The following is an 18,841-nucleotide window of genomic DNA, read 5'->3' as shown; positions in this document are numbered from 1 at the left end:
TACACCTGTTGATAATATTCAAAGGATAATCTGTCCTTAAAAGGCTGTGCTATTGTTATTATAAGGATTAAATTGGTTTTGTGGCTCCATCAGATTTCTTTTGTTTAAAAATGGCTCACTGTTGTTCCAACTCAAATTTGGCAAATAATAGGGCTGCATTCTTTAAACCAAAGAAAACCACCTAATATTTACATAAAGCTTTTAATAGTAACATTGAATAATTTTAGTCCATTCAACAAGTTTCAGGTACATCAAATATAACATGTTATGCATAACATCACTTACAATCATACAGATAATCATTTAAACTTAGAGTGCATTAAAAATATATGTGTATTAAAAATAGCTGCGATTATATTTTATAAATAATCCAACATTTAAATCACCAGGAAAATGGCGAAATAGCGTTTACTTAGTGTAAACAAACCCCGACAGGGAAATTAAAATAGTTTTGCTGTCACGTTGATATAATTTTCTTTTATATAATGAATAATCCTAAAAAAAAACCGATTCAACATGCACTATTTCTTCCAAGCGCACCGCAGTAAATCAATTAAATTAACTCGTCTTTATATTAATCGCTCACCAACGCCGGTAAATAAACTATCACAAATGTCAGCATTTCAAGTGGCGCGCTTGACGACTTCTCGCGAGATTTTCGTGCGTTCTGTACTTTGTCAGCAGCGGTCCTCCACCATTTCGCTGCGTAAAGTCTCCTCCCCGCGACCGCTACATTCTGCGCCGAAACCCAGTCTCTCCCGGTCCGTAATTTAACTTCTTCCCACAGACCTAGGGGTACCTCGTTGGGTACCGGGAGACAGTTCGGATTACTGGCATTACGGATTGAGTGCGATTTTTCGCGGATGACGACTCCTTCAACGAGAATTTAGTAAAAGAAAATTGGTCGGAAATTTCAGGTAGGTGGGAACTTAAGATGGCGGCCTTGAGAGGGAGGGGGGCGAAGGAGGAAGTAAAGGGGGATTCAAGGGGGGTTTTAGACAACTGGAAGGCCACAATCAGACTGCGTTTCATTTGTTCACGCTGCTTCTGCGGCGTGCGATGAAATATGTACCTACCTACAACACTGACCTAAACCAAGATGACAAAACAGTAGACAGTGACATGGGATATCTTCGGATGTTAACTACTCTAAAAGAAAAAAGGAGTGATAAACCGTCACTTCCGTGCGGTCGTTTCTAAAGTGCTGTCCGTGGGGACGTAGTTAGCCCCCTTGAGTCCCCCGTGTAATCGTTGCAAAATTTATATGGAACTTTCTAACACTGTTTTTTTTAGACATTTCGTATATTTAACTAAAAAGTAATCACTATCTATTTTTAAAACTGAATAATTTAAACCCATTTATTTTCGCAAAAGAGGATTTGACCCCACGCAATGACGTCACGAGTGATTGTCTCCCCCCCTCCCTCTGTAGTGCATGCAGAAGCGGCTTTTAATGCGACTTTTCGGATGTTTTGGGGGTATTTTTGGGTCCTCAGCGTACAGTAACGCATTAAAATGTATCGGCATGAACTGGCTTCTTTGAAGCCTGAGCATTACATAACTGCGGGTGGGATGAGGGGCGCCTGCGCGTCAAATGAACGCACCCTACTAACTAACTCTTCTAGCTGGCTAGTTAGCAGCAGGCTTCCTCCATTTAACTGTTATTGCTGGAGCTAACGTTAGCTAGTTAGCCAGCCTGCCAGAGAGCTAACCGGCAACGTTAGGCGTTAACCTTTGAATTGTGTTTTATGAAGCTTCTTGAGCTGCAGTTCTCATATGGGTACGGCTCATGTTTCAAGGTATCACCGCTGCCACATCACTAGTGAATACACATAATTTCTTGGTCGTCTTGAACCCCATGTGGCGACAGGTACTCACAATTTAAAAGGGAAAAAAAGAAAAAATAGTCACGAGAGCACGGATTGAATGACTGACCGGAGGCCCGCGCGCTTGGTCGCCGGCTTTTAGCGCGAGAGAGCGCGTGCTGCAGAAATCCTAACATCTTCCTGTGGGCGACTGCAGCAAATGCAACCAGGAGCTGGCTGTTTTTTTTTTTTGTGTGTTTTTTATTACCGCTGCACACACACCACAGTCCTAGCAGGAGTTTGCTAGCCTAGCTGTCCGCTCCTTACGTGACATGTTACTCATCATCCCACACATTCATATATCTCTGTTTACCAACTGAAGCTTCTGCCACAGCTCATTTTTTTATAGCTGTTGGAGTTGTAAGACCAGTCAGTTTCAGCAGTAGAGTTCCTAATAGTGAGTTTAAACTGCTTTTTTGATTTTAAAAATAAAGTTACCACCCGATTTCTGTTCCTCACTTCCTCAGAATATGTGGAGGGGACCCTAATTTCAGCATCCTGGAAGTAGAAAGCACTGAAGATCTGTGTCTTACACGACAGACAGGTGAGAGGCTCCTGCTTTGCACACACATCGCTTCAGAAGTGGCTGTAATATCATGTGTAGTAATTATTTGTGACTTGCTAGTGCAGTCAGCAGTGTTTAGACATTTAAATAGACTTCTTTATGTTATTATTTTGTTAGCAAAAACTTATTGTACTTAGTCCCCATGAAAAGAAACTCATCAAACAAAATATAGTGCACAGACTGTGGTTTTTATTTTGATATATTTAGTCTAAAAAGTAAACACAGATGAGCTGTGCGGCTAATGTTTTTGCATTAAAATTTACCTTGCTTCTTTTAGATGGAATCTAAGGTACTATGTTATTTAGCTGGTATAAATGCTATTTAGTCTGTGGAGCATCCAGAGATCCCCGTTTTTATTTGTTTATTTTGGTTTTTGGTTTCAGGTGTTTTATTTTCCCTTTCTTGTGTGTGTATGTTAATGACCTTTTTAAAGATATACATACAATTGTGGAAATTTTTTTCCTGAGATTTTTACAAATGTGCATTGCAATTATATTGTTGTTGTTATTATATTTAGACTTAAAAGAAAAAACATGGGGGATGAAAATGTCCTGTTTAAAGAGGGACATGTGGTCGCACTTTCATTTTTACCTGTTAAGTGAGTTATACCAGAGGTGTTCATGAGCCACGTTTGGCCCATTAGCCCAGTTTGATTAGTAAAACCAGTGCTACTAAAGAACATTCACCTGGACATCCCTGGATTCAAAATGAGCCAGACACAGAGTGTTCAGATCTTGTTTTCATTTTTTATTTTTTATTTTTTTTTGTCTCCTTAAATCATGTGTTTGTTAAAATTGATAAATCATAGTGACAATATAAGATAAAGTTCTGCTTTACTTATCTCAAAAGTGGGGAAATCCCTTTATTGCTGCAAATACAAGCTATAAGCACATAAGATAAGTACAGTGCTATATAGTTCAATAAAATACATCACAGTAAAACAACTACATTAGTAAATACAAGAACTGAAGTAAAATCAAAATTTAAGTGAGTATAAACTTAAATAAAACGATTAAAGTACACTTATAGAGAGAGATGTATACTTCTGTGTAAAGCTAGTACCATCATACCACAAAAAATGAGTTTTATCGAAAAATTTGAGTAATTTATGACTTCACTGCAACTCTCACTCTTTACAAAATATCCAGTAGCCGATTGGACCAGTTCATGCCTGACACCCCTGTTAACAGCCTGTGTCTCTTCCCTTGCAGGTGCAGTGTGTAGCCGGGGCAGCACCGAGGAAGGACGCTCTGGGGAGGAGGCGGCGCGGCAGCACGCCTCTCCGGCTGTGGATGTGCTGGGTGGCAACCCCCAGGCTGCACAAAATGTGGCTGGGGAGTCCCCTCGGCATGCCCCGCAGCCGGTCGCAGCTGCCCCGCACCCAGTCCCTCCGCTCACTGATCCGTCCACTGTGCCCCTGCTGGAGAGCAACACCCCAACATTCGCCAGCACGGAGAACGCCCCTCCGACCACCTTGCCTGAGACTCTACCAATCAGTGGTAATATCATCTCAGAAGAGAGTGCCGTCGGAGTTGCAAGATCTTTGCCAGCGTCCCTCACTGAGGACTGCAGTTCCTCTGCTGAGATGCAAAGGCTTCCAGCTTCCCTTTGTCCTCCTGTCCCCTCACAGATTGACAAAACAGTGCAAGAGCTGCAATACGGGTCACAAACTGATAAAGAGAAAAGCCACTCAAACAGTCAGACAAACCAGCTTCCTAGAGAAGGTGCTGGACTTGTGGTTATTACGGGAACAAAGGAAAAACGGTCCATCACCTTGGAATATAAACCAGAGACTGGAACAAATATGGAACTTGGTGGAAAAGAGCACACAGGTGGGAATATTCTCCCACAACAACCCAAATCTCAGATCTGTTTCACAGCCTCATCTCTCTCTGTCCAAGACGCTACGGAGGGTGGGGCTGTGGAGCAGTCCGACAGGACTCCATCTGTCCAAACAAATCAAAGCAGCCATATACCTCCGTCAGGTGCTGCAGAGCAAGCAGGGAGTCTCCAGGACTCGGCATCGCCTGCACTCCTTCTGTCCTCAGCCGAAAATAGAGAGATTAAACAAACTAACCTGTCAAAAACTCAACCCAAAACTATCAAGGGGATCTCAGCTAATGCTAGAGACGTGCAGAAAACGGCTTTTTCGGAGTCAGTTGAACACATTGAAACGCAGCCTCATTCAGCTGAAATACTCGAAGCCGCAAAGGCAAGAGAGCTGCTCCCTGGAATATACACTTCGACTGGAAAAGGAAGCTCGGCGTCCAGCTGCGGTCCCCTTGAAGGAGCGCAGGTGGAGAGTAGCACGAGCAAAGAGCAAGCTGACTCGTCAGGCCCCACAGTGCTGCAAGAGATTTCCTCAAAACCTTCCACCGGACCTGCTCTGTTTGACACAGGCCTAGTTGTCTCACTTCAGGCGGGGGAGGTTATAAAAGCTGAAACATCTCACACCTCTGACCAAGTCGCCTCAACAGAGCTCATCGCGGAGATTGTGCATTCTGCCGACACTCAGGAAATTGTGGTTGTCGGGGAGGAGGCTCATATCACCGGGGCCTGGCCCACCGTGCACCTGAATCAGAGTTACCTTCTGCAGCGAGAGGATGGCAGCGTCTGCGAAGCCGCCATCGTCAACGAGCTGACTTCGGAGATCTCCGCTGGGGAGCCGAAGCTGTACACAGGAAGCGTTCAGACGCAGATGGAGCTGGGCTCTCAACCTGTGGAAGTGTACGAGTTTTGCAGTCTGGTGGAGGAGGTCGCAGAGGAGACGGTCTGTGCCAGCAGTGCTGCACAGATGCCTCATTCTCCTGGATATGAGGTGAACTTATTCAACGCTTTACTAGAAAACTCTGAGGACCTCGAAGCATCTATCCACACAGTTGGTGAAAACAACACCATCATAATCTCCCAGCAGCCCTTGCGTTCAACAAGTGATATAAATCAGGCTTGCTCTAGCAGTAATTTATCCATACGAAACACAAGCATGGCCGGAGTTGAACAGCATTTGGTGTTAGATGCTAACCAAGCTGTTGAAGTGGCACACTCAAGTGCGGTTTGTTTAGTTGAAGTAGCGGCCGTTACTGCTGACTCATTCACTGTTGAACAGGCGGACACCAGCGCGCAAATCGGGACACAGGTCGGTGCTGACCAGACGGAGGTGAGCGGTACTGCTGTGCTTCAGACTGTTGGCCCAAAACAGGAAGCAGAAGTAACAGTTGCTTCGTTATCTCTCTTATCCCCAGTGGTTACTATTACCAGTGGAAACTTGGGGATGCAGGCCCCTGTTGCTGTTACACTTTCTCATATAGGAAACCAACCCTCCCTAAATCAGACCCCAGGAGTCACTGTTGTAAGTGTCGCAAAGCCTGAGGTCTGTGTTTCTGCTTGTGACGGGACTAAAGATTCCCCCGCTGTCACCACAACGGCATCAGTGACTGTTCAGAATGTCGCTATGCCCTCAGTAAGCAAGCCAGTGGCTTTGCGTGCCGCTCCTGGGGCTATAAATCCAACGCTGCTCCTTCTCAAACCGGGAGAAACTCCTCTCCTGAAACACCCACCCTCCTTTTCATTGTCTAAGCAACAGAATGCAGACGGCAAGCTGGCCAATGCCCACGGCTCCTGCTCCTGGTCTGGCACGGTGTCTGAGGAGTGCCTTCCCCAAACAGTCTCCGCTCTTAGCAGCTGCAGCGATCAGACGCAGCGGGCTGTCAATGAATTGTCAGTGGTAGCAGCAGCAGGAGCTTCTGTCAAGCTAGAAAGTGGTAATATTTCTCTTGAACCCGACCCGGCTACACCTGCCACCCCCTTAACGACTACTACAAGCAAACCTGAGGCCTTAACCGTTAGCAGAACTTTATCCCAAGATGTTTCCACAGCAGCTGCTACGCTGCACAGTTCGAACATGCTCACAGCTTCAGTCTCAGCATTCACCAGCCCTGGCGACTTCCCCAGCCAACCCGATTCCATCTACGGGGAGGAAGATGGCGAGGACATTGAGCATGACGACCCTGCGGGAGAAACTGAGGTCCAGGAGAGCAACTCGGGACAGGTTAGCAGCCCAGAAGAAGGCAGTGACGACGAAGCCGACGGCGAAAAAAGCGAGATGACCACCCCCAGCTCGCCACACAAGGTATTTGATCCATTTAAGAAGAAAAAAAAAAAAAAAAAAAAAAAGGGAAACCAAAGAAACCATAGCTTAGACATAGCATTGAGACTCATAGTCATGAGTTATTGCTTGAATGCCAAGGTATAAGAGGCGTCCACAAAACACAAGCACAACTGAAGCAAAACAGCTGATAAATGCTAAATCTGCATCCGGACATCTTGTCGCTGTGAATAAGATGAGATGAACTGTTTATTGGATCTTTTTTTGTTCTTTTTATCCGAGTGAGGAGCTTAGGGGTTTCAGAGAGGTTTGCTTCCTAACTGGGTATGACAGAATTTTTTTTTTTTTTTTTTTTTAGTGATGTGCAACACTGTTACTGTTGCTGAAATCATTTTTCTGAGCTGTAATTCAGTCCTGAAGAGATGCGTTAATATTTTATCTTGGCTAAGAACAAAAAGCAGTTTTAGTTATCAAATGGTAATCAGATACGCTGGCATGCTTTTTATTTTATTTTAAAAGGACGTCACTCCGCATGTAGTCCATCTTTAATGCAACACGTGTGTGCGCGGTGTTCTTGTATACAGTGATTCATTTCTTTTAAGTTGGCCGCATGCTAAGCCATGTGTGTTTTCCAGCATGGACAGAGCAGGACAGACAGACAAGCACTGTTTCTTAAGGTAAGTGCTGGTTGTCAGACACCCAGACAGGCTCATTTTAACAGGGCATTCATGAGCATATCCCAGGCAGGAGAATTTTAACTCAAGCAGGCATTTCTTTGACTTCAGCTCTTTTATGATTGCATGAGAAGACGGCTGCCACAGACTCGCTCGTGGCCAGTTTGACACGCTTCCTAAACACTTAAATGCTCTAATCCATTTCATGCATGATGCTTTTGTCTTAGTGAAGCTTAGGCTTTCACCTTAGTTTGTTTCATTTTCTAAAAAAAAAAAAAAAAAAAAAATCCTCTTCATCCTTGTCCCCTTCACTCTCAGGTACGCCAGTGGATTGCAGACAGGGTCACTGGGAATTCTTCTCCTGGATCACCCTCAACCTTCTCCTACCCCGGATCCTCAACCACACCTGACTGGTCCACACCACGGCGGGAGAGGTCCTCGCCTCTCCGGGGTCCCCACGGAAAGTTTGTTTCACCTTCCTCTTTCGGTGCCTACAGTTCGTCGTCTTCGCCGCCAGACCAGGGCTCCTCTCAGCGGTCCCGCAGTGAGCGTCACACCGACATGGCAGAGCTGGCTAAACATGTGAGTGAGCATCATTCAGGATGTTCAGCATTTCGTCCACACGTCTGCGGGACAGTCAACCAGTCTGTCTCTCCGTCTGTGTTTTTTAGCAGTCTTTCTGCTTGTCTAGATACAGTTTTATCTAATTATATCTATCGATCTATTATCAATCTCTCTGACTGCTTGTCCTTCTGTTTACCTCTTTCATCGATCTTCAAATTTCCCAATTCAGTTTTTGTTTTTTTGTTTTTCAAACCGGGCTCTGATATTTTTATATAAAATATTTCATCTTTGTAACCGTCCTGCATATGAAAGGTTTTTTTTTTTTTTTGTTTATCATGCTTTACAGTTTTATATTTCTTCCACGTAATCCAAGTAAAATCTTAACTTTTATTTTGCTGTAGGTTGTTTCTTGTCCCTCAGTAAGTGGTGCCAGGCAGAAATCTTATGAATTGTGTATGAATCGCTGCTTCTCAGCCTCTCACTAAATCCTCAAATTGACGAAAGCAGTTGCACATCCGAAGATTATTTGCCTCATGGCCGATGCCTTTTAACAGGCTGCTCCAGGAGTCTGAAATGTAAATAATCAAAACAAATCACTTTGAATGGCACAGCATGCATTTTTTTAACCTTCTGGATTCTTAAAGGAGAGAAAATTGGACCTTTTTTTTACTAAAAAGACATTTCAGTTTTGTGAATAGACTCAGCTTTTGATCCATTTCCCTATTTAGCTGTCGGGCAGTTAAGTAGTTAATTGTTATTTTATGTCTGCTTTGAGTAATTTAAGAAAAGCTCAGGAGAAATGCAGCACTTTTTAAAAACTCCCCTGACATCCTTTTGACTTTGATGGTATACTTTACATGATTATGCTGGAGCGCTCTGCTGAACAACCTTTAAAAACTGTTGTGTTCAAGTGTTAAATATAAAGAGCTCTGTCCTTTGTACTGTTTACTTGCGTTACTTTTTGGGAACATCACGGTTTTTAAGAAGAAACGTCTCAATCAGCTCCTCCTCTTTTGTGAAGCAAGTGAAGCTCTGCTGATGAAGGTCACTATATGACAAACAGGACAAGGCAACAAAGTGTGTGGATTTGAAAGCAGGAGAAAAAAGATGGAACATCTTGCAGCCTTGTGACTGTGTGAGACAAAGTGTGAGGTGTGTGGAATAGCTTCTCTGCTGCAGTTTGAGTGCTAGGGAGGGATATTGTTATCGAAAATGTTGCACAGGTGCAGCTCTTTTGAAATTAAACAAATATTTTCTCCGACCGATGAGAGCCGTTCACCAGAGTGCCACTATTTTTTTATTTTTTATTTATTTTTTGTTACTGAGACCGATAATTATGAAGTAATGAATCCAGAGTGTACCTAAATGAGAGGTGCAAGGAGAACCTTTATTTTTTTAAATGCCAACCCGGAGGCTGGCACCACCATGGTTCCCTCTACACACACAAAGTGGGATTTCTTTTCTGTTTTTGTTTCAAGGTTGTTTTGGTGTTATTGCATAAAACTTTGTTAAAAAAATGTTTTGGTCAATTTGTGAAGATAATCTTCACAAATTGATGCCATTAAGTGAAATCCTATGAGATAAAAGCCACAAACAAACTGCCTTTTGTTCAGCTCTCTTTCCATATAATCTTTCTATTTTCCTTATAATGCCAATATATGGCACTAGTATCTAAAAAGACCTGAAAATGGGGTTCTCAAAGCTTTGATAGACCCATTTCTATCAAGTGAGCCTACATCAAAAGTGGGGACCGCCTCTAAGAGTCGAAAGAACTAGGAAAAGGTTCCTCCGGTTTGAAAGCACCTTTGAAGATGCAGTGTAGCAGGAGATCAGTATTTGGCATTTCTGAATCAGCTAACCCCCACCTTACTGTTTCAGAGCCAGGAGTTTACTGACTTTTTGTTCTTCACTTTGTGCTGCAGGAAGCTGACATCGAGCATCGAACACAGGCACTGAAGCGAGAGGGCTTCTGGTCAATGAAGCGACTCACCCGCCTGACGGAGCCACCGCGGCCAAAGGTTCACTGGGATTACCTGTGTGAGGAGATGCAGTGGCTCTCGGCTGACTTTGCTCAAGAGAGGCGGTGGAAGAGAGGCGTGGCCAGAAAGGTAGGACGTGCAAATCATCACAGAGGTTTGCTTGAAGTTTCACACATTCATGATGCTAAGAACAGGGGTGAAAAGTGCGCTCCTGTATTTTTGATGGTGGATGTTGTATATGTTCTAAATGTGTTCTGTTGATTTGTTGTTAGGTGGTGCGGATGGTGATGCGGCACCATGAGGAGCTGAGGCAAAAGGAAGAAAAAGCAAAGCGGGACGAGCATGCTAAAATCAGACGAGTCGCCTCTTCTATCGCAAAGGAAGTCCGGGCTTTTTGGAGCAGTGTAGAGAAGGTACAGATGATTCCCTGAAACCAAGCAAACAGAACATTCTGCTTCTCTGTTCAGCGCCCGTGTTTGTTCGGGTTTATGACAGAAATAACATCCACTTTTCACATGAAGTGCAGTCCTGCTTCCAAAAACGTGGCAGTGTAATGTTCAAGGCTGTAGCTGAATAAAAACTAAAACGAGGTGGGGATCAGGAGGCTTTGGCGCACAGATTCTGAAACTGCAGGTTTCGTCACTCTCCTACCAAAATTCACTGAACCAGCAGCAAAAGACCAAAACTACACCTTTGAAAAACATCGTAATGAATAAATTCCCTCTTAGTTTTGCTGTTTTGCTTCCACCACGATAAAATTGCACCTCTTGCACAGCTCTATCTCTCAGCGTTCTTTGACGCCAATTTACCATCAAACACCTCTATTTTCGGTATTTTTTTGTTTGCCTGCTACACACCCAGCTACCATTGTGTACAGTGCTGTCGGCTGCCCCCCTCCAAGAAAATGGCCCCTGACAAGACAGCCTAATTTCTGTTTTTCAGTACTGAAGAAATGTAAACTTTCACACATTATACTAAATTGCAAAATGCTCATCTGTGTCTCCAATAAAACGTTGGCACTACATACAACACGACGCAACACAGTAACTTAACTTAGTAATAAAATGAAGAATAAGTGTAAATAATAAACAAAACAAAAAAACACTGGACAGTTTGGACACACATTAAAAAAAAAAACAAACAAACCCCAAAATAATTTAAATTAAACTGAAAGTGAACCTTTTCATACGAGCAAAACTCGCTCTGAAAGCTGGCTGAAACTGAAAATAAAACTTCAGAACAAACATATACGATAGAAAATGGCACACGAAGTGATTAGTTTTTATTGGGCTCTTCTTTTAACAACACTCTGGGAACCTTTGGAGGATATCAATTACCTCAGTAGGGGAAAACCAACGGGTTTTCTAATCTATGCTTGCTATCTCATGATTTCAGCCGCTCTGCTCGTCCCGTGTCATATTTTCTTTGGTTCAGAACAAGCTTAATATTTTCACTGGTGCGCTTGGGTCAGTTCAGCACCTGGATCCTTTTTCCTGCTGAGCTATTGTCGTTGTAAAAATGCAGAATGTGTTTTGGTATTTTTTGCTAAAATAAGCAAAGCTTTAATTTATAGTAGATGCATCTTTTTGTAAAGTAAGATGTAGTTTGCAAACACTTGGAATAAACTCTTGTGAATCTTCCATCTTTTTCTGGGATGTTCAACCTTGTTAGTTGTGAACTGATCTAGTGCGTGTTTTCTTTAGTATTACATTTTTTTTCCAGTGTTGTTTTTCTAATTTAAAAACACACACACACACACACAAAAAACTTTAATGTGTGTTGCTGACATTATTTTAATGGTCTAATTGTTTGTTTGTTTGTTTGTTTGTTGGTTTTTAAAAACCAACAAACAAACAAAAAGACCCCCACAGAGCTCATAATTGCCCTTTTTAAAAAAAAAATTGTTTTTTGTTATTTTTGAACTAAATACAGTATGTAAATCTAAGTCATCAAGAATTTCAGTTGAATTTCACCCAGAGTAATCCGACTACACGGCTCTTCTTGATGTTAAAACATGCAGCTTGAAACCTTGAATTGAACTTTTTATATTGTAAACTCAATTAAAATACGAGACCCATTTGAGATTTTATGCCGTTTTACCCAGCATCGCAACTTTTCTGCTTATGTGGGGTTTTTTTGTTTACTTTTTTAAAATCATGTGAAATTCCCAGCTGTTCTCACATGCTGTCTTATTTGTTGAACCTGAAGGTGGTACAGTACAAGCAGCAGTCCAGGCTAGAGGAGAAGCGGAAGAAGGCGTTGGACCTTCAGCTGGACTTCATTGTTGGCCAGACGGAGAAATACTCGGACCTCCTGAGCAAGTCCTTGGCACCCATCAGGCCTGCTGAGACCGTCGTGTCTCCACAGAAATCCCTGCCTAATCCTGTCGAGGAGGATGGTGAGAAGTTTTCCCTTTAAAGAAAACCTTCTTCTTATCGTTAGTGCTCACTGCCACCATGTCGCAGACAGCTTTCAGAGCTGATTCACTGGTTCAGACTGGGACGTTGTCATAGCTACACACCAGTGAGCGAATCTTCTCAAGCGTTCAGAGGTAAACTGTTTCATAGGAACAAAAGGTGTTCTTCACCGTCAAGGTCGCTACATCTTTGTAAGATTAAACCGCATTTTCTGCGAGCCCTCTCTGGCTGATGCACCTCGGCTTGGTTTAACATGATGAGAAGTCAAACATTTGTCACAGCAGTTACACATTTTTATTTTTTTTGGGGGGGTGAACCACATCCAGAGCGCTGTACCTAATGCTCTTTGGCAACCGTCAGACTTGAGACCCATCAAACCTGTCAGACTTGTCTGCCGCCAGTATTACCGTTGGCAGCTTATTCCTGAAGCACTGAGGTGAGCAGCTTAATCTGAAGCTGTGTTTCAGTCAGAGGAGGAACAGACGTAGCAGTGGTTCTGATCCCACCTTCATTTCATTACCAAATACGGGTTTGTTGGTGCTAAAGTGCGAACACAGTCTGCTTAGCTGTGAAGAAGCTCACAGCACTGAGACCAAAACTTAAATTTTCCTTCTGCCTGTAGCTGAAGCCTTGCAGTAGCTCCAGCTGTGGCTTTTGTGTGTTAAAATCAAAATAGGAGACACAAACCAATAAGTCTTTAGTTAAGAAAGAGAAAAAAAAGATAGGTAGGTAGGTAGGTAGGAATGGAGCAACAACAAAACCCCCCCACCAGACACAACAAACTGCTGCTCTTAATCAAGACATGGATTCTTAGTATTCATGGATCAGCCTGTTCTAGAAACTAAAATAACATGTTATATTTCAAACAGTGTGTGCTTAACATACTTTTGCTGTTTCTAATGTATATAAAATGCTGTCAATCATTTTTATGTTTAAAAAAAAAAGTTCAAATGGCTGCATATTATTTTATTTTATTTTTTTTAAACCATTTGACACGTTTATGCTTCTGTTCAAATTTAGTCTAAATCAAACTTCTGTTTTTTGGATTTATAATACTGAAAGTATTTTCTGCAGACTTGTATTTAGATTAGTTAAACATCTGTTGTGATGTTTTGCATGACTAACAGGCTGAGAGTAGCAATATTTACTGCTGCAGAAGCTTCAAAGCAGAGGAAACTGTATAAGTGGGTATGATACACAAATAAAGCCACTGAAAACAAGTATTCCTGTATGAAATATATTTGCTTGAGGGTTTAAAAAAAAAAAAAAAAAAAAAAGTAAAATCCTTGTTTCAGTTTGCAAAATGCTTGGACTGCGTGGTTCCCATTCATCAACTATCCTCACAGACCATCTGTAAAATGCAAATAATCCATAAAAACTTCTTTTAAAAAGTATATTTAAGCGTATATGAGAGGAAATTCAGTCTTTTTCAGTGTGTATGTTTGAGATGTTTTTTTTTTTTTTTCTCTTTTTGACTTTGCAGTTTGTCTAACTGTGTTCTTCAGAATAAAGTCTTTTTCCAATACCAAACCCTTTGTTTTCATGCAGACAGAGACTTTGAACCTCCCTGTGAAGAGGAGGATGATGAAGAGACCATAGAGGTGGAGGAGCAGCAGGAGGGCAATGATGCTGAGAGCCACCGGAGGGAGATTGAACTGCTGAAGGAAGAGGGCATGCTGCCACTGGACCAGCTGCTCAGCAGCCTCAATCTGCCTCAGGTAGGTCCACAAACCAGAGGGCAGTGATTGTTTTCTGAAAAGAACAAAAGTACTGCAACCATCCAGAAACAGACCAACTTCACAGATGTCCTCAATTTAACTTGGTTATCTAAATTTGTGGTTTAAATATTTATATCTGAAAAGTTGAACAGCCTACAACTTGAGCTACTTTGTATTAGAGATGGACCGATCCGATATTACGTATCGGTATTGGTCCGATACTGACCTAAATTACTGGATCGGATATCGGAGAGAAATAAAACATGTGATCCAATCCGAAGTATCACAAAATCACCTCACAAAACGCACTACTTGGCATAACCCAGCTCAGTGCATCGTATCAGTATGTGTGACGTGATAGAGCGGCTGTTGTCTGCGAGACCTGTCGGTGGTCTGGTGGAGCATGTGGAGCCTCGCTACATGCTTCCAAACCACGGCATTTCATCTCAGAGAAAACTATCCCAGAGAAGTAAAGCAAGTGTGTAAGTGCATCTCTGAATGTTTGCATAGTATTTCCACGTTAAGCTTAACAACTGATATATTGAGCCATAGCTGGACTGACCATCGGAGTTCCATATTGAGGCGAAAAGGAAGCAATTTGTCCATTACTTCAGCTACAATGGGGGAAAAAAAAAGGGCACAAAGCTGGAGTTATTCTGTCTTTGCTGCACAGCTGCCTCTTCTCTCATTCTCTCCCCCTCCCTCCCCTGTTGCTACTTCAATCATGAAACTGATCAATGATCAGCTGGTTGGCTTTTCTGTCGCAAGTCCCGTCTCTCTTGTTTGTTTATCGCCCACCGTTTGGATATGTGGTGAGAGGGAAACATAAAAATTAATCCAGGAGATGTTCTTACTGAATCATCAGCTGAACAGTGATGGACAAACAGGATTACCTTTTATGTGGATGAGTTGAAGGGAAGTTATGAACTGTTTCTGAGAGACAAATAACACCATGATCCTTTTCTACGTAGCTGACAGCTGGTAACTTTGCAGGGGCGGATCTAGCAAAGTTTTGCTAGGGGGCCAGGTAGGGCATTAACAGAGAAAGGGTGGGCACAAAAATACTTTTGTTTGTTATTTCATTTAAAATGACTAACTTTTAATAAATAATTATCTGAATCTTACAACCAAAGTGGTCATCTGATTAAATGTATAGAAATCCATTATTGTATATAGTAACTGTTAAGTCTAATATACACCCTAGTAAGCTATAGTACTTTTTCCTTTGGGAAGGTACCATCTGTGCAGTCTGCAATTCTGTTGAAGAAAGATGTTGAATCTATTTAATTATTGTAGAAAAATAATTGATTTCTGTGCATTTGTTTTTACACGTGCATTAAATTAAAGTTGATTAAGCATTGTGAGGTGGGGGGTGGTTCCCTAATATTTTTGCTGGGAGTTGGCAACCCTATTTGTTAGGTTGTTTAATATTTCTGCTAAGTGCTCTTTAAGATACCAGAATAGGGATGATGGTGGAGGTTTAAGTTTATTAGATTGATCAGTTTTGCTGAACTATAAATTATTTTGGGTGCAGTGTATTTTTTGCATACAAGTATAACAGAATAGCTTTAGTGTTTTGTTTTTTAAAACTTGAGTATGAACTTATACAAAATGTAGCAAGATATTTATAAAAAAAAAACAGTCTTATTGATTACAAAATACGCTATATCTGATTCATATCGGTATCGGCAGATATCCAAATGTATGATATCGGACATAAAGTGGTATCGTGCCGTCTCTACTTTGTATATGTTTTGTTCACATTTGAGTAAAAATGAGCTATTAATAGTTCCGGTTTTTAATCTGTTAGTGGATATACAGACAACTACTAAACAACTAGACTGATTTGAAAAAGACAAACGTTTTAAGAAGTTTCCATGGTTTCCAAGCAAACTTGTGAGTAGCTAATGATGGACCGAGAATAATGATCTACTATGATGATCTTCTCTTTATGTAAAAATGACACTGAATCTTAAACATACTGTAAATTAATTTGATTCAGTGTTGGTACAAGTTCAGGCAGTTTGGAAACTTTTCCTCCACAAACAGCTGAAATTATGGACCACGTAAAAAGTGAGCTGAGTCAAAGTATAGCACCTGAGTTTCTGCTGTTGTTTAAAGACCTGCCACTTTTATTTTGAGCTGCATCTCATAGTTGGATCTAAAGAGTCATTAAATTAAAAAAAAAAAAAAAAAGGTAACAGTTGAGATTCAGTGTTTCTCACGTGGGTGATTAATGCAGGTGGACAGCCTCCTCTGTTTTATTTTGAAAGTTCCTGTCCCGTTTTTCCGGACATCCTTAAACTCCACTTTCTTGGACTACAGCTGCCAGCAGTAGTCTTCCTCCTGCTCCGCTGAGTACCTGCAGTAGGTGGAGAGGAGGTTCAAGGACTACGGTTACCTGCTGCAGTCTGAGACTTTGGACTTGGAATATTTGTAGGAGAGCAGCTGATCATATTGCTCACTTACGTGTCACAAACTGCTTGGCCAGTTCAGTATTTTCAGAAAGGAAACGTGAACTAAATGATTGAATTCATTTAAGAAAGATTCGAAACAGTTGGTAAACACTGACATTATCACCCACATAAACAAGCTGGTGAGCTGTAGCTGTGCATTTGATTTAACAGTAATGTGTTGTATAATTATTCATCTTCATTTTCACTTCAAATTAATTCCAGATGCTGTCATCTCACTGAGGACTTATTGAGCTTTATTATTTGTTTTTATAACTCATACAAGTCTAATTATGGGATGATTATACCTGAGTAAACACGCTGACACCTCTGTTAAAACGAGGTTAGCTGATACTGTGCAAAAGCTGAAGAAAAGCACGTTTTTAATACTGACCACAGATTTCATGTATCACTGAATCACGGTGTTACGCAGGACCAGGGCTCGGACGAAGAATGCTCTGATGAAACGTCTTCATCAGAGGCGGGGGAGGAAGAAGACGGGGAATTCACTGCCAACGAAGAGGATGGTGAGATTGCTCCCAATATAACCTCCATAAAAACAGAATGAGACCTTTTACTGGATTTTTTTTTTCTGCTCATTTTTTGTTTATCCAAGTTCATTTTTAATTGTCAAGAATTTGTTTTTCTTCTTCTGTGTTCACAGCTGAGGATGAGGAGGACACGATAGCAGCTCAGGAGAAGGTGGAAGGAAATGTAGATCATGCAGAGGAACTCGATGATTTAGCCAAAGAGGGTGAGGGCTTTATTTTCTACTGGAAGTGGTGCTAATTCATTGCATTGACCTGAGGTTTTATGAAGTGTTTGAAGAGCTTTCTGTCTCTTTAAAGAGGAAAGCAAGCTTGATGACACCTCTGCATTGCTGCGCTCTTTCTGCCTTTTTAAAAATTCTGTACATATGAATGAAATTTCATTCATTACTAGCTGCTCCCTGGTCTAAAATAAGAGGCTGCAGACCGGATCCTTGACGTGTCTCTACTTCCCTTCCAGGCGATATGAGCATGGAGGAGTTGCTGGAGAAGTACAAAGGAGCGTATGCCTCAGACTTTGAGGTCCCGTCTGCTTCTGGCTCTAAAGCAAGCTCTGATTCGGAGGTGTCTGGGGATGAGGAGGTGGAGACTGAAGAAGATGAGAGTGATGTGGAAAGTAACACTTCTTCCTCAGGTATTAAACTGCTCATAAAGACCCAAAATAAACTGTTTATCTCCCTCCACTCTGAGCAGAAGCTTTCAGAAAATGTTTTCCTTCTTACGTCTGTTTCAAGTTTGTTTTGCTGCTTTAATTTATTATTAATTCATTAATCATTTCAAATGTTCTCCTCTCAGATTCACCAGGCGACAGTGCTGAAGATGAGGAGAGCGAGAAGGATGAGGAAGAGAGTGAGGAGGAAGACGAAGAGGAGTGTGGAGATGAAGGGATGGAGGTTTTGCTGAAGGAGGGAGACAGCAGCCCGTCTTCCTCTGGCTCGCGGCCAAAGAAGGAGATCAGTCACATTGCTGCTACTGCAGAGAGCCTGCAGCCCAAAGGCTACACTTTAGCTACCACAAAGGTCAGTCTTTAAATATTAAAAATGTATATTTCAGTCATTTTATCAGATGGAGGAAAAGTGTAGATTAAACTCTTCTGCAGATCTGAGTCACAGTTGTTTCAACTTTCTCTACAACTTAAGGTCAAGACCCCCATTCCATTTCTGCTTCATGGCACATTACGAGAGTATCAGCACATCGGTCTCGACTGGTTGGTCACCATGTATGAGAAAAAGCTAAACGGCATTTTGGCTGATGAGATGGGCCTCGGCAAGACGATCCAGACTATTGCTCTGCTGGCTCACCTCGCCTGTGAGAAAGGTAACGGACTGCGGCTTCTTATATGTACAGAGTTACAAAACTTTGGTTGTTGGAGTGTTATTTGTGATTAATACACTGTCCTGTTTCATTTGGTGTTATTAGGTAACTGGGGCCCTCACCTCATCATCGTCCCCACCAGCGTAATGTTAAACTGGGAGATGGAGCTGAAGCGCTGGTGTCCAGGGTTTAAAATCCTTACGTATTTTGGCAGTCAAAAGGAGAGAAAGTTAAAGAGACAGGTACTCAGTTTGCTGGTTCTGCAGGCGGCTCATTTTCCTTTGTTAGATGAGTGTGATGTGCTGCTTTGTCTTCTCTCATTTACTTTTAGTCTGTCCCTCCTGGCTTTACTGCTGTCATCTGTGATATACTGCAGATTGTTCTTGTCAGTCTTTAACTCCCCGTGTTACTTATCTGCTGAGTCGTCTTGTTTATCAATTGTTTGTTTTTAGTTTGCCTGCTGCTTGACTTACTCTTAATAATTTTGTTTCTCCTTACATACTGCTGTCTTAATTTTGACTGTGGCTTATTTACAGTGATGTAGATTAGTGTGTATCCCAGGAAAACAGAGGCACTGATCCAGCTTTTTTTATATGTGTGTGTGTGTGTGTGTGTGTGTGTGTGTGTGTGTGTGTGTGT

At 41.9% G+C, this 18,841-nt stretch overlaps 1 protein-coding gene across 5 annotated transcripts in view; it reads left to right on the top strand.

Annotated features, from left to right (window-relative positions):
- The first annotated feature begins 1,425 nt into the window (after nucleotides 1-1,425).
- The window catches only part of srcap (Snf2-related CREBBP activator protein), a 44,477-nt gene continuing 27,061 nt past the window's right edge, over nucleotides 1,426-18,841 (top strand). For 3 of the 5 annotated variants that reach the window (XM_013908988.1, XM_013908989.1, XM_013908986.1), the window contains exons 1-14: nucleotides 1,426-1,780; nucleotides 2,333-2,409; nucleotides 3,642-6,559; nucleotides 7,528-7,791; nucleotides 9,696-9,881; nucleotides 10,025-10,165; nucleotides 11,961-12,150; nucleotides 13,718-13,887; nucleotides 16,774-16,867; nucleotides 17,005-17,094; nucleotides 17,349-17,522; nucleotides 17,684-17,907; nucleotides 18,028-18,205; nucleotides 18,308-18,444. In XM_013908988.1, the coding sequence (XP_013764442.1) occupies nucleotides 1,749-1,780; nucleotides 2,333-2,409; nucleotides 3,642-6,559; nucleotides 7,528-7,791; nucleotides 9,696-9,881; nucleotides 10,025-10,165; nucleotides 11,961-12,150; nucleotides 13,718-13,887; nucleotides 16,774-16,867; nucleotides 17,005-17,094; nucleotides 17,349-17,522; nucleotides 17,684-17,907; nucleotides 18,028-18,205; nucleotides 18,308-18,444 (4,875 nt within the window). In that variant the 5' untranslated portion in view covers nucleotides 1,426-1,748. Of the gene's footprint in view, nucleotides 1,800-2,332; nucleotides 2,410-3,641; nucleotides 6,560-6,887; nucleotides 7,213-7,527; nucleotides 7,792-9,695; nucleotides 9,882-10,024; nucleotides 10,166-11,960; nucleotides 12,151-13,717; nucleotides 13,888-16,773; nucleotides 16,868-17,004; nucleotides 17,095-17,348; nucleotides 17,523-17,683; nucleotides 17,908-18,027; nucleotides 18,206-18,307; nucleotides 18,445-18,841 lie in introns of those variants that run through there. The other 2 variants (XM_013908987.1, XM_013908990.1) reach the window with 2 other exon arrangements.

This window comes from Pundamilia nyererei, unplaced genomic scaffold (genome assembly GCF_000239375.1).
Source record: "Pundamilia nyererei isolate P.nyererei 1_Seehausen unplaced genomic scaffold, PunNye1.0 scaffold00017, whole genome shotgun sequence".
NCBI classification, from domain to species: domain Eukaryota; kingdom Metazoa; phylum Chordata; class Actinopteri; order Cichliformes; family Cichlidae; genus Pundamilia; species Pundamilia nyererei.
Note: the sequence above shows the minus strand (reverse complement) of the source record. Positions and strands in the feature narration are given on the sequence as shown.